The sequence below is a fragment of the Penicillium vulpinum genome, assembly GCF_028829585.1.
Source record: "Penicillium vulpinum strain IBT 29486 chromosome Unknown utg000001l_segment0_segment0, whole genome shotgun sequence".
Lineage (NCBI taxonomy): Eukaryota > Fungi > Ascomycota > Eurotiomycetes > Eurotiales > Aspergillaceae > Penicillium > Penicillium vulpinum.
Window position 1 is genome coordinate 4646867 of NW_026643241.1, and position 14388 is coordinate 4661254.

Below are 14388 nucleotides of genomic sequence, written 5' to 3' on the forward strand. Positions count from 1 at the left end.
CATAAAGCTCGGGTAGCATTGAGTTGACCAGAACGGTTGTATGGTCGTCGCGAACAACCCAAGTGGGCGAACTCCGCTATTTTACTACCTGAGCTTAGCCAGTCTAGACGGATGATTAAAGGAGAGCTTAGACGATGGCTAACGACTTACCTTTGTCCCTATAAAAGCTCTAAGCCCGAGTCTATGAAGCACAACCGGAATCACCTTACCAATTTTTGGGAAATGGCTAGAGTTTTTATAGACGGATAGTCAGTCATTCCATGGCCAAGTGATTTAGCCCAGTGGCCCTCCAGCTTCTGATGGTTTGGACCCAAGTAACACCCACACCTCAGTTTAAATAGACTATTTATCAACCGATCAAATACAATTTCCGCCCAATGGGCTACGCGTTTATCATATCCCTTGTGTCTTTGCATCGCCAACTACCAGATCCCTGTCGTTCACCGTACCCGGTTTCAGAGTAACTTCTAGGCCTATTAGACAGCGTAAAACAATAAAAAAAACCCAGAGGTCCAATCTATCGTATGGCTATACGGCGCTGTGGGAGGCGGGAGAGCAAACTCGGAAGAGAGTACAATCAACTTTCTAACGCCGCTTAAGTATGGCCGTGCTGTCGACCTTATCATCTTACGAGCTATGAAGTGAGGAACGGCAGATTAGAGATATACGTTGATTGTGACAAGGAGTAATTAGTGGTGAATGTAAGGGCATGGCAACGATAAATAGCATATGAAGGATTATATGCTACTGGATTAATTATGATATTATGTATAGGGGCTCAATGATCCCGTCCTTCGATCTGTAACCGTCGTATATAAGCTGGTGACACCGAGCCTCCTTCTGGGAGCCCAATTAATGGCCCTGGAAACGGGGCGGGAGTTCCTAAGACCCCCGAAGCTCCCGGGAACATATACTTGGATCCCGGGAACCTTCTGTCCACTCCCAGGCACCGAGCAGCTTCTAGCACTTCATAAATATAGACGCCTATTGACTAAAAATGTACTCAACAAGCCCAGTACTCTAGGAGCGGGAGTGGCTCTCCCAGGAACGAACTAGGGTACATGCTTACCGTACGGTACATTGAATATTTCTGAAAGCTTTTATAAGACGCCTTGATCTCCACTTTTTTATACCGTTCAACACTTCAAACGAACTTATTATTACAATTTCCCCTCGGTAAGATCTTCATAGTAGCTTGAGCAAGACGAGAATATACTGAAATTCCAAAACCTACAGCTCAATTCGCATACTCTGTCAAGATGTCTCCGGGTCAAAATGGAATCTCATTGCTATTTTACCACGCAGGCTACTATGAGATAGCATGCAGTATAATGGGACAGTTGACGGCTTCCGATGTTGGCGCCCTCTTAGCTTCACTTCGGATTACACCATCCCAGCATACAGTGGAGACGTTCCTACAGCCACTACGAGACTTTGACTATACCATGCGACAGTTTGAGCCCTGGTTCGAGGAGAAATGTCAGATACTAATTATCGGCCCGGACACTATTCGATTGAGCGACCGGATCTTCAAGGCAGACAAGTACTACAAGGAAAAGCGCTCAAGTCAAGCTCGGCTGGAGGTGTGGATAATTGCGATCCCCGCCACCTTTGAAAAGAGCGTTAAGGACGTTCAACGCCTCAGGTACCGTTCTTATGCCTCCGCGTTATTTTCTCTGCAAACGCGCGCAAAAGCAGGGATTGCTGGGCAAAAGCTTCTCGAAAATAACCTGATCAGGCAGATCAGTTATACAGGATTCAAACCACGCAAAGTATCTGGAGAGTACCTAGATGTCAATGTTTTCGATCTTTTTAACACGACCACACATCGGTATCTAGAAACACATCTAATTGGGCTTGAATTTGCGGGAATGGAATTTGCCATCGAGTGGAACATCAAGGATCCAATGTCGAAGGATCACTGCTGGAAGGCAAGTCACGGACTTCCTTACATTGAGGCTGCTAGCCCTCGCGACACCAAGGTAGCCGTGAAAGACCGTTGGCGTCATCCAAAACCTCAAAGCCTGGTATTTTACCCCGTGTACCCGGATTGGGATCCACAGTCAACGGTTTCTATCCCTACCAGCTCGCCCTGAACTCTTGCGCTTTGTCGCAACAGGTGTGTTGTTTGCTGGTCAGTTGTTCATGATAATGAACGAGTACTGTAAATAGAACTATAATCTTACGTTGATATAGCGGAAGTACTTAGGGCTCGATGACACCGACCCAATAGCAGTAGATACGGAGCCAGAGACAAGTAGAGTCCAAGGCCGCGGTCTCAAGGCCTTGCAGGTCATCAGATTGCCAGCTGGCGTCCCCTACAATACCACGGCCCGCTTAGCCACAGATCTCAGAGCTACAGATCCCTGATGGCTCAAGCCCTGATACAAGCCTTTAGAACCAATTACAGCGCCGTGAGTGTCTCATATATACATAGAGGTAGATACCGTTTGGAGATAAGCAATCAAATTTAAGAAATACTATAGTCGACTCTAGATACAAGACGCAGCGCGAGGAAGCAAAAGAAACAGGCTTCCTCCCGTTCAGGGGAACCCATATACGCCATGTGGGTCCCGCAGATCATTTTTCCAAACATCCTGTATACTTTATGTATATCCCTGATATTGGCATTCAAAGTAGGTGATATTATATCAAATGATACCGGGATGTATAGAAATGTCAGCCAAGTTATACCCGCGGGAAACTAGTTATATAGAGGCCATGGCTGCAAGGACTTGAGACTCTCAAGCCCACCATTCGATTACCGGTGACAAAACGTCTTCGGGGCCAGAAAGATCAAATACCTCCACAGAGAAGACCAATGGCGTTGCAGAGGCCCCTCCCATTACCGAAAGTTCACCGAGGTCAGTCGCTGGGTGGAAGTATCATGAAGGTCCTGACTAACATCGGCTCAGACAGGCAACATCCAACTCAAAGAGTTGAGGGTATCATTACAAGTATATATGCTGAAATGTCGAGAATGCAGTATAACCACATTCTTATACTGCAAAACTGCGACAATATACTGCGGGATTACGCAGATGCAAGTGCCAGCTTGGAGGAGCAAAATCGGTCTTTGCTTGAACATATCAATAGTCTTCAGCGAGAAAATTGCTCCCTAGAGCTTAAGCACAACAAACTGATGTCCGAATAGGCGAAGGAGAGGCTACAGTGCCCAGAGAAGCCCGATGAAAAGCGATCTGAGACCTGCTTGATTAGATCTGATTGACCGGATTTTGCATCAAACTTTGAGGTACCGGAATAACCAGCTTTCAATATTCTCACCCGCGAGCCTGTGAGTAGGAAGAAGAGGTACCAAGAAGGGTAAACGACGGTTAACAACACTATCACTGGGTGTTCAACGGGGAATTCCGTCGAAAGCTGAGTGTGTAACAGTCTATTTGAGCCCGCAAGAAATGTGCCGAAGAAACCGCAGCCACCCTATTACTCAAGGCCACAAAGCCAAGTTCCTCACTGGAATAGCAATAGCTGTACTACAATCAATCAATCAATCAATCAATCAAAGTTCAATTAACCTGTAGCAGTCTAACTAGTTGCGTATGACTATGCAGGCGCCCTTTTTCCCATTTATATTATACATTCTTCGCGGCTTTGTCTCTAATCCGTACAATTGAGCCGGCCCAGCGAAATGTTTACCTGTGCCTGTGCGCGCCCGCAGTTTTTTGCCGGCCCTCAGTTAGATGAGCACGATTAGGTATAACCGACAGTTCAAACAGCGCCCTCAGTAAGGTATCCTTTAGGTGGGCCGGGTGCAATATTAGAACAGTTCATTGCGGGTTTGTTTATCTCCCTAAGAAAAAACCAATTTAGCGTGACGCGGTAGATTGGCATATAATATATAAAAAAATATATTTCCTCGACTTAGATTGACTATCTTCAACTCTCTGTCCTCCTCTATCTGAATCTAGAGGAGCTTTGAATCCCTCCAACCCAATGGACCTTCCTGCCTCCCACTCTCCCTCGGGAAGGGCCAACAAAAGAAAGCGAGAATCACTAGATTCATATGAGAAGCCAGTTGGGACGCCAGTAAGCACCAAACAAGTGACAAACTCTTCGAAACAAATGCCACCGGGCGAGATAAAGGTTAGATTTCACTTGGTCCGTATTTGATCAGCTCTAACCAAATAACAGACAACCTCGATGGGTGCGGCCTGTTCCCTAACCAGTGATTTAACCCAAATCCTGCAAAAGAAACCCGCTTTAGCATCCTCCACTGTTGACCTCCTGGACCTCTATTTGTGCCTATGGGAGTGTTACATGATCAAGTCCGCCGGCAAAATACGCTTGGAAGAGGAACGTCGTTTCCTACAAGACTCCAACCAATGGCTGGTGGGAGAGAATGAGAAGCTCCAAGAATGCTGTAATAACCAGGAGCTGCTGCTGTGGGATCGTCGTCAGGCCTTCGACTCTATACATCAGGGTATTCTCGGAACATTGGAGAATAGTGATAGACGCTATTGTTATATAAATGAGGTGCAGTGAGTTTTTGCTCGAGCGAAATAAGACCGGCACACTTGACCTGGCTATGGCTGGTATTGTATTGGTAGGCAGAGTGATAAACAGGCCTCGTGGTTCTTGCGTTGAACAGGAAAGGCGGGCAATGAACGGGTCGGAAAGGATATGTAGTTCAACGATATAGGTGGGGCGTTCCATAGGCAGCCTACTACCAATGAATGTACTTTCAACGGAGGAACACAAATAAATCACCTGTCTGCGTGAATCAAGAACAACCAATCACTGGCACACGATGACTTTTGTTGAATATGGTCAAATATCTGGGTTTTGTTTGGTTTTTTTCTGTGTTTACAAACACCCTGCCACCCCCCCCCTCCCCTCACCCAGTACTATAGCTCTGCGCTAAGGACTTGCTGTCAGTCATTCTGGCATATACATATAAATCCCTAATGGAACCACGGAGATTTTCTCACTCTCCAAGCCTACCTTTTTTCGCAAACCGCCTTTTGTCGTGCAGTCTCTCGTGCTGCACAGAAAGAATGGGGCAACTTGATCAACTTGGTTGGTTGAAACACCTTCGATGACTAGTGTTGGCGCTGACAAAACCCTTCAGACCTTGAGTCATATACCGACACCACTACCTTGTCTCGCAGCCAATCGCAGCACTCTCAGTCCAATCCAACCTATTAGCATATCACAGTATACAAAGAATAAAGCCGAGAGGCCTCGCGTTATCGACTGCATTTTATACCCTAATCATGAGAGCGAGTGCGCCTTTAACTGGACTGGGCCAGATCCGTTATCCCCAGACACCTGCGCCGATGATATTTTACTCTACGTGTCGGCATTCTTTCTTTTTGAACGGGTGCACTGGATAGAAATCCGGCTCAGCAAGCTCAGCCCGGGGACCGAAGAGATTGTGGAAGAGTATCCGTTCTTTCTTCCACGGGTTGAATCGATTTTAGGAAATTTAGGCAGAGCGCGTGGTCAGATACGTGATATCATCTCGCGGAGTGGCTACATGGGAAGTGCTGGGGAAACTCGATTTCAATTGTCATTGCGGCCGCGGATGGAGATTGCAGCAGACCCTGGCATACGGAGCGCGATTCCTCTATCTTGCATCCACCCCTCTCTGCCCATAGCATCTTTTGATCCACAATTCTTTGTGCAGAATATTGTTGGGAACTGAGGCATATAAATGCTCTGGCTTTTGGATAGTCTGTTATCATAGGGCGGATCCTTTTAGTTATAGTTTTGTCGCAGACGGAGGGGCGATTCAGAGTTGCAGATTTTTGGATGATAATCTCAATAGAACAAAATATAGGTAACCATCGCGTTTACTGAATGACATTTACTGTCTTTCGTGGTTATCTTTTCATTTGTGGGCAGCTCTAGGTTTCCCACAACCGGTGACATGTAAACGGGGCGTGTTATGACATGTAGGACTTCCACTCCAACAGTTGCTATAGGAGGAAATTTCGTAAGCCAACTCTGCTTTATCGGAGTAGCTATCGCCTATGGGTATATCTAGCTGCTCTTGGACCAGCTATGTACGGTTTAGTTGGAAACTGCGGGACAGCGCGTTGAAGATATTCCATGCAGAACCGAGTCGATGAATTGTGTGACACCGAAATCTCTAGTACAGTTGGGACTTTCCCAGGCGATGAGTTGGAGAGGAATCAAGAGCATCTAAAGCTCGCCAGCGAAAGTGCTCGAAAGGACTGTTGAATCGACTACATTTATGGTAGACTGGGTATTGAGAACTGGGCTCGGCACCGCTGCTACGGCTGTGGCTAGGCCTCTGCAAAGCCCAAAAAGCCCAAAGCCCAGCCCAACCCAACCCACTAATGGGTTGAGCTTTGGGCCTATCCTTGGGGCCCATCGATGGGTTATGGGCTTATACCTTGAGCCCATAGGGCCCATAATGGCCCATAATGGGCCCCCATTATTTATCAAACAATACAAATATACCAACCTATCGCAACTGTATAATTAATGCATTTTTTACTGGTTTTTTTTGGGTATTGATATTACTATCCAAGCTGTATATAAAGCTACGTATACGTAAATCATTATATTCTTCCTCTTCTTTATCTTTCTCTAACAGTCTCAGACTCAGCGATATTAACAAAAATCATAATCTATTTTCATATAACTCTACTTTTTTACAAGAAGTACTTTTTTTTAATTAGGGGCTTATATATTTAACAGAAGTACATTTTATTTTCTGAAGGTAAAAGCGATCATTCTATCTGTCCCCTGAGTACAGTAGAATTCGAAATCAGTTTTAACTCCACACTCTTGCGACTTGATTCGCGAACCCTAATCTAACACACCTAGTTCACATTTGGAATAGTGGTAGATCCGTGATTTCCAAGAATAGATATTGTATTTTATATAACGAAGGTAGGACCCTGTCTTGTGTATTTTACTCGCAAATACCATACAATGGTCATTCTCTGCCAAACCACCCACCTCAAGCAGGAGGTATCTTCACCCGACTATCTGTCTAGAACGTTATAATCAACCTCACAAAATAGCTCCCAGACTTCCACTATCCAAGCTGTATCTCATCCGCGATATAATAGAGAGCCAGTCACTTGGTATATCTAAAATAGCTGAAGAAGCAGAATGCAGCCAGGCTACGATTATAATTATTCGCGTAAACTTGCGGCAATTTGGAAGTGTATATACCCCCCCAACTCGAATAGGACAGAAACGGACTGTAACGCCACTGATGATTAAAGCCCTCTGCGAACACCTATCTAAAAAGCCCGGTTTATACCTCGATAAGATAGCTGTTTTCCGCTGGGACGAATTCCGCACCCTAGTTATAACCTCTAGTATCAGACGAGCCCTTATTACTAACAATTAGTCTAAAAAGAGCACTCGGCAGTAAGCGAGGGAGCGGAATACCGATTTGCGAGAATAGTATCTGTATAATTTGTCGGATTTTCAGTCGTATCAGCTGGTTTATATAGATAAATCCGGATATAATAAAAGGGTTGGGTTTAGGTGTATAGGCTAGTCACCACTTAGTGTGTCCCCTATATAAGTATCACAATTTCACCGCGACCAGCGATATCAGATACTGCCTGCATATTCCTAGGATAGAATCGTTTTATCGCGTATCTTCCGCGGGTCCACAGATAGACCTGGCAGTGACCCTCCGGGTGGTCCATGACCTTGGACCCTCCGAGGGTCCAGCGACCCGCCAAGACCTGGAGTTCTACATAAATATACATAAAACATGGTTTATAAGCATAATATTTCCTATTTAGGATAGTTTATGTATACATAATTTTCTTGGCGGGTCTAGGATCCTGAGTTTAGACCCTCCTTAGCGCCTTGGCGGGTCCAAATGGAGGGTCACTGCCAGGTCTATCCACAGATACCACCGTGTTCGAGGACTTTATAGCGCAGCTTCTTCAGCACTGCGGAAGATAGCCCGAACCTAAATCCGTTCTGGTTATAGACAACGCCTCGTTTTATTATTCAGAGCGGATAACGCAGATATATATAGATATAGGGGTAAAATTGGTCTATCTACCACCCTACTCGCCGGACTTGAATCCGATTGAAGAGTTTTTCGCTGAGCTCAAAGCCTTTATTAAACGCAACTGGGGCTATTACGAAGTAGACCCCGATCAAGGCTTTGATACCTTTCTTGGATAGTGTATTGATATGGTCGGTGCAAAAGAAGAGAGTGCTAGAGGTCATTTTCGGCACGTAGGCTTGAAAATTGAAGAAGTCTCAGAAATTTGCCAGGCGCAGTACAGTTCAATTGAATGAAGACAAAATTCACACGCGCCTTCATGTTGTAATGACTATTTGTCATAGGGTCACTTATTAAACCAAGGATCATCAAGAACTTGTTTCGCTGACGCTCTTGCAGACGGCTCAAAATGCAATAATCTTCCAACGATTCGTCCCAGCCTCACTATGTCCTCTCGTGTGAGATCGGGACTCAGCGGGCTATCAAAGTATACTTCTTCCAGCTATTCCTGCAAGTTGGGCCCGGTGCTTTCTGTGGCCATGACGTCCCCTGTGTTTATCGTATTCCATTTATGTTGCCATCTTTCAGGTAGTTCATCAGTTGCCATCTCTCGTATTTGGCCAACAAGGATTGCGGGCGTTATTAAGAATATATCGAAAGGTGGCTGGCCCACGAACAGTTCAAAGAGCTGCCAACCTATTAGCTTAGGTTTTTGTATATTACCCGAGTATAATTTCACCCACTATACAGCCTATACTCCACAAATCAACACGATAATCAATGTTATCTTGAAATATAACTTCCGGTGCCCGAAGAGATAGAGGTATATACAGTGTTTCAGGGGGGGCAGTGTATAAGAATGACTCTCCGAAGTCGATTATTTTAATATCCTGAGCTAGATACCAAGAGTGATTCCCGTATAAGGCAGGTTTCACAATATATTCGGGCACGCCGGCTTCAAGGTATTTCCTATCGCGTTTTTGGATATAGCCAAATTCTGGTTTTCCTAGTATCTCAATAAACCTTTCTTCAGTCAAATTGTCTATATATAGTATAGCGAAGGCCAAATTGCGGGTATACAGATCTATAATAAGTGAGCACTGTCCAAAGTATTTCAAAGAAAGTGTTTACCTCCATAGCCAATCTTTCGTTGGCGCAAACTATCGAGTCCGATCAAACATTGCTTTGCAATAGTTTTAGCGAGCTTACCAGGAAGTCTCCTATCTGGAAAGTTTGCATCAATTATATCTAGAACGTTGGGGCCTAGAAGCTTATGAACTAGGTATTTATAAGATCCGTTTGGGCCCTTTAGATCGAAGTTATCGAGTATATACACCGTATATTTCGGACGAGGATGATAAGATACAAGCACTTTCAAGGTTTAGAGCTCTCGCGTATCCCTATTATATTCAGTTGCTGCAGTAGAAATTTTGACAGCAATATACGTCTGTTCCCTGTAAACAAGCAGCTTTTAAGTTAGCTAGAACTACCGCGAGTCACACCAGCTTGTATAACCTTTGATCTCTTACCGCCTAAACTGTCGAGTAGCCTCCCCACCCTAGTTTATATAACACCTTATACCTTCCAGCCTTCAAGTATTCCCCCAAAGTTACTGGATGGTAACCGCCTTGTCGATAGCGATAAAGTGGCTCGGCGTCAATAGTAGAAATATAGAGGTGTTGGTCTATCTAGACCCTATTTGGATAGGTAGACATTGTCCTGGAGGTAATGCGAAGCGGTGAGATACTCCTCAAGGGGATAGTACGGGTCAATATTATATACAGGATAGCCATTAGATAAAATCGCAGTTTTCCGTGCGCATTGTGTTGGGCATTGTAGTTAATCAGTCTAGATGATGTGATCGGATGTCCTACATGGACTAACAGGGGAAGAGCTAAAATTAGATTAGCGTGTCTCCACTTAGGGTCCGGGACGTAAAAAGTAAGAGTTTAGAGTTAAAACTGATTTCGAATTCTACTGTATACAGCTTGGAACATACGTAAAATACAGTCATTAATCAGCTACTTTATGTATGCCAAGATAGTATTTATGCAGTAAAATGGGCTTTGATGGGGGCCTTATGGGCCCCCATCAATGGGCCGTGGGTTGGGCCCTCGAAGCCCGGCCCATTTATGGGCTTTGCAGAGGCCTAGCTGTGGCCAGGCCCATAGCGATCATCAGTGCGAGTCTGTCCATAGATTGCATGGTTAACAAAGGAACAGAGTTTGAATGGACCGGCCAGCGAACTAGCCAGTTTTATCTATAGTTTTATTATTTTTCTCAGGTTATAGAAGAGTATAATTTCTGATCTTATAAGATATTCAATTGGGATGAAATCGGATATTAAATCGGCTAAGGTAAACCACGCAGAGTTGTATTATCAAATACAACCTCCGATCTTCCAAATAGTGGTTTAGCTGAATCGATTACTGGTTGAATATATCTCAGCTGATAGCTGGGTAATACTACCGTAGTTTTTTATATCTGGGCTTCGGCGTCTCCAAACGCGTTGGTAATGTCAATGACCGGTCGGTCTACACAGGGATCATAAACTCCCTCAAAGATATGCATCGGCCTCCCCTTCCTCGGGCGTGAGATTCTGAGGATTAACGGTGAAGGTTCCTTATTGATGCCTGATCACGAAATTGCTTTGAGTCGATTTTTCAAAGAGTGCGGTGTAATCCCGGTTCCCACCTAAGAGATATTGAACAATCTACTATAGAGAACAGGGGTGGTTTATGTTTATGTTAAAATCATGGTCAAACGTTCAAGCCTGCTCCTTGACCACGTATGTTCGGTGCCACAAGGTCAGTTCGGCGAGCAATATTCTCTAGACTTGACGGAAATAGACTTATGTATCGAGGATCAGATATTTGAATTATTGAAAAGGCCAAATCAAAAATGCCTTAATGGGATAATATAACGTTGTGCATCCAAAGTCTCTATTATCTCTACAGCCTACACGACTATTTTTTAGTAATAACGCACACAATTATGAGCTGGTTCCTTGGTACTAAGCTATCTAGGCTTCGACGTCGCCAAACACGTTGATAATTTCAATGACCGGTCGGTCTATACAGGGATCATAAACTCCCTCAAAGATATGAACCGTCTCCCCCTTCCTCGGGTCGAGAATCTGAGGGTCAATGGTGTAGTTTTTTATTGATGTCTGATCAGGTCGATTTTCAAAAATTGCAGTGTAATCCCGGTTCCCGCCTATATTTCTTTTTGGTTCTTTTTTACTTTTGTAGTATGTATCATTCTAACGAAAAGGTCGACCTTGGGGCGGCAATGACGCGGGAGCCTTCAAGTCACAGAATAAAACGAATTATACGAGCGGGCAAGAGATTTGCGGACGGAGTCCCTGGTCAAATTTCTGGTCACTTCAAGGAATGACCCAGCGCACTGCATTGGAAGTTACTCTCGAAATTAGCTACACGTGGTACCCGTCAACCTGTCAAAAAGGGGCGGGAACTCAGGGCAGTTGAACGGGTTTATTCTACGAGCTACGTAACACAGAAACATTGAGTGAAATGCCATTTCTTTTTGCTGTTATTTTTCTGCCATTAATTCAGGCATGTGCAGGGGGTGATTTATGGCCTATGAGCCTGGTTGCGCGTTTATTCTATCTGGAAGATCCATTATAAAATATGGATGTTCAAGTAACCAAACTACCGGTGTGGTGGTCATTCGGATATATTTTATCTAGGCGGTGCCTATCCCGCCTAGTCTTAGGAGCTATAGTCACGCTGGGTGTGTTATATTGGAAGGGTTGGGACAACAGAGGGTTGGTACAGGCAGCACAGAGTGGGACAAGGGGGGAGAGGCTATTATTGGAGGACAGATAATAGGGCTCTCCGGAGGGCGTGTCGGCAAGGCGGGGCTTTTGAGGGCGGTGGCTAAGGGATGTTCAACAGGACCCAGGGATCCTACAGCTCGATAGGCGCCCTACCGATAAGCAAGACCGTTAAACAGTGCTAAGGGTTTATGTCAGATTTCATAGCGTAGAACCTAGCTTCTACAACTCTCTACTCACATTCCACCATGCACTTCGACGTAGCCCTCTCCTGACGGGTTATGAGCCCGGGAAGCTCTATTCAACCTTCCTTATCATCGTCAGCATCATCCTCCATCAGCCTCTCCATCGACGCCGCCATCATCTCTCTCCATCGGCTTCGACGCCGTAATCATCATCATCCCATCGGCCTCTCCATCGACGCCGCATTTTTCATCTTTTATCGGCCTCTCCATCGACGCCGCATTTCTCATCACTATCGACAAACCGGCCAGGCCACACTCCACCAACAAACACCTACAAACGGTGTCACATACAAGCAATCTCATCAGCATAGGGTTTTTCTCGCGCAGAGTTTTCATCCCACAAACAAAACAAAAACGTCAAGTGCCTCTCCCACGACGCACCCTTTTCATCCGCTATCCACGCGGCCAAGTGCCTCTCCTACGACGTACAGCCTCACCGAGTACCTCTCTATTCGAAGTACCCTTTCAAAATGGCCTCAGCTACCACCAGATTCGCAGAGCCAAAGCTCTCAGAGCTCGTTCCTACCCTTACAGGCGAATCCAACTTCGCTTCGTAGTCCACCGCACTCAAGTGCGCGCTCGATACTAAAGACCCTCGTCTTTTCGACATCCTTACCAGCAAGATCGCTCAGCCAGCTTCCGACGATCCAGCCTTTACAGAGTGGCTCCGTCACTCTCGTCACCTTCTTTCGTACCTTCACGCTACTGTCCACGCTTCGCTTAAGCCTTACATCAATACTGCTCTTAACGCTCCCGCTACTTATCCGTGGCTCAACAGCCTTCGGCCCTCAGTCAATAATCCTTCCGAACAAGTTCTGATCAGTACATTCTCTGACTTCGTTATCTCCGAGAATCGACGTCTCGCGAGTCATCCTAATTTCAACTCCGATCCCGTCTTTTACAACGCAAACGCGGTTCACAGACCAGCCAAAGACGCTAAACCAAAGCATTTTTGTACTTTCCACCAGCGAAAGGCCGCTCACACATCAGAGGAATACTTCCGGAACCCCGCTAACGCCGACAACGCTAAGTTCATTACGGACAGCCACGAAACGCGCACTCGCCTCATCAATGCTGTTCAGCTGGTTGATCTTCAATCGATCACCTTGTTCCACCAATTATTTCACCGCATCAACATCACCTCTTTCGGTGGCTAAACGGAGCGTGGAATCTTCAAGTGTGTATCGAGCATTGATTCCAAGCTCTTTGTGAGTAAGAAGCAATCTCACAACCGCAATGTTACCCTCCGTTATAGCTAGGTGGAGAGGTGATCGAAAGCCCGCGCAGATATTTGGGTCGAGAGCCGGCCTTACAAGGAACCATCGTAGAATAACTGTGTCCGTTCTTCTTGCCAGATAGTGTAGTGAAGTAGAAGGCTCATCATATCCCCCCCCTCCTCCGACTGTATTGAAATCCACGTCATTTTCAGTCAGAAGTCTCTCTGTGACATCGTCGCGATAACTAGAAGTCGAATACCACAGCGGGGTATTTCCATGATTATCCTTGCAGTTTACGGGAGCGTTTTGATGCAGCAACAAATCTACCACTGCGAGATTTCCACCCATCGCAGCTGCGTGGAGCGGCGTGCCGTTTCTTTGATCCAGCGCAGCCAGATCAATGGATTTGTGGTTGAGTAGTAGCTAGGCAGCCTCTCGTGCCAATTACTCGCTGCAAGATGCAAAGCTGTTCTTCTTTGGCCGTCCACTGCATTAACCTCTCCTCCACGGCGGAGCAGCTTTCGCAACATGCCAGAGTCTCCTTTGCTTGCGGCACCATGAATCGTTTCTGGATTGCTAATGCAGATCTTGCTCTTCGATTCGGGGCGCAAAGTATCAAAATGTTCCAGGAGCACATCTAGCATGAGTGCCCTGCTGAAGGCTGCCATCCATGGCGAAACACCGTCCCGATCCTTCGTATGGGGATCAGCGCCTTTTGAGAGCAGCAAACGCACCAATTCTTTGTTTTTTTTTTGTTTTTTTGAAAGATGGCAAGCCAGAGCCTGGTAATCCAAAAGATCGATTATTGATATCAGGGCGTTGGAGGAGCTTCTTCACGATAGAATATGACCCTTTTTCCACGCTGTACCACAGGGTACTTTTCCAGCCGCATTCCTGAGGTTGATGATTGTTTTTGAATTTTTCAGAAAAAGTTAAACGTCGATTTGGACCCGTAACGTACGGCTGTCATCAAAGGAGAGAAATTTTCAATCAACACGTTCACGTTGGCTCGGTATGAGAGTAAAGTCTTTGCAAAGTCGGTATTGTTGGATTTCGCAGCCCAGTGAAGCGCAGAGCTATTCTGATGTCTGACGTTGTATTTTATTAGGGGAACCGGAGCTTGGCATAGAGTATTCGGCTGGTTCGAGCAAGAGCAGA

At 45.6% G+C, this 14388-nt stretch overlaps 4 protein-coding genes across 4 annotated transcripts; 3 read left to right on the forward strand and 1 right to left on the reverse strand.

Moving 5' to 3' along the window:
* Positions 1–1259: 1259 nt before the first annotated feature.
* Positions 1260–2370, forward strand: N7479_001675 (uncharacterized protein; the record flags this gene model as incomplete). The annotated part of the gene is made up of 3 exons (XM_057249372.1): positions 1260–2027; positions 2087–2119; positions 2197–2370. The coding sequence occupies 3 exons, from the start codon at positions 1260–1262 to the stop codon at positions 2368–2370; spliced, it is 975 nt and encodes a 324-aa protein (XP_057113804.1).
* A 1584-nt stretch (positions 2371–3954) lies between these two features.
* N7479_001676 (uncharacterized protein) lies at positions 3955–4503 on the forward strand (the record flags this gene model as incomplete). The annotated part of the gene is made up of 2 exons (XM_057249373.1): positions 3955–4104; positions 4153–4503. The coding sequence occupies 2 exons, from the start codon at positions 3955–3957 to the stop codon at positions 4501–4503; spliced, it is 501 nt and encodes a 166-aa protein (XP_057113805.1).
* A 7980-nt stretch (positions 4504–12483) lies between these two features.
* N7479_001677 (uncharacterized protein) lies at positions 12484–13170 on the forward strand (the record flags this gene model as incomplete). The annotated part of the gene is made up of 2 exons (XM_057249374.1): positions 12484–12569; positions 12633–13170. 2 exons carry the CDS (start codon positions 12484–12486, stop codon positions 13168–13170), a joined length of 624 nt encoding a protein of 207 aa, XP_057113806.1.
* Positions 13171–13553: 383 nt separating this feature from the next.
* Positions 13554–13874, reverse strand: N7479_001678 (F-box domain and ankyrin repeat protein; the record flags this gene model as incomplete). The annotated part of the gene is made up of 1 exon (XM_057249375.1): positions 13554–13874. The coding sequence occupies one exon, from the start codon at positions 13872–13874 to the stop codon at positions 13554–13556; it is 321 nt and encodes a 106-aa protein (XP_057113807.1).
* Positions 13875–14388: the final 514 nt, after the last annotated feature.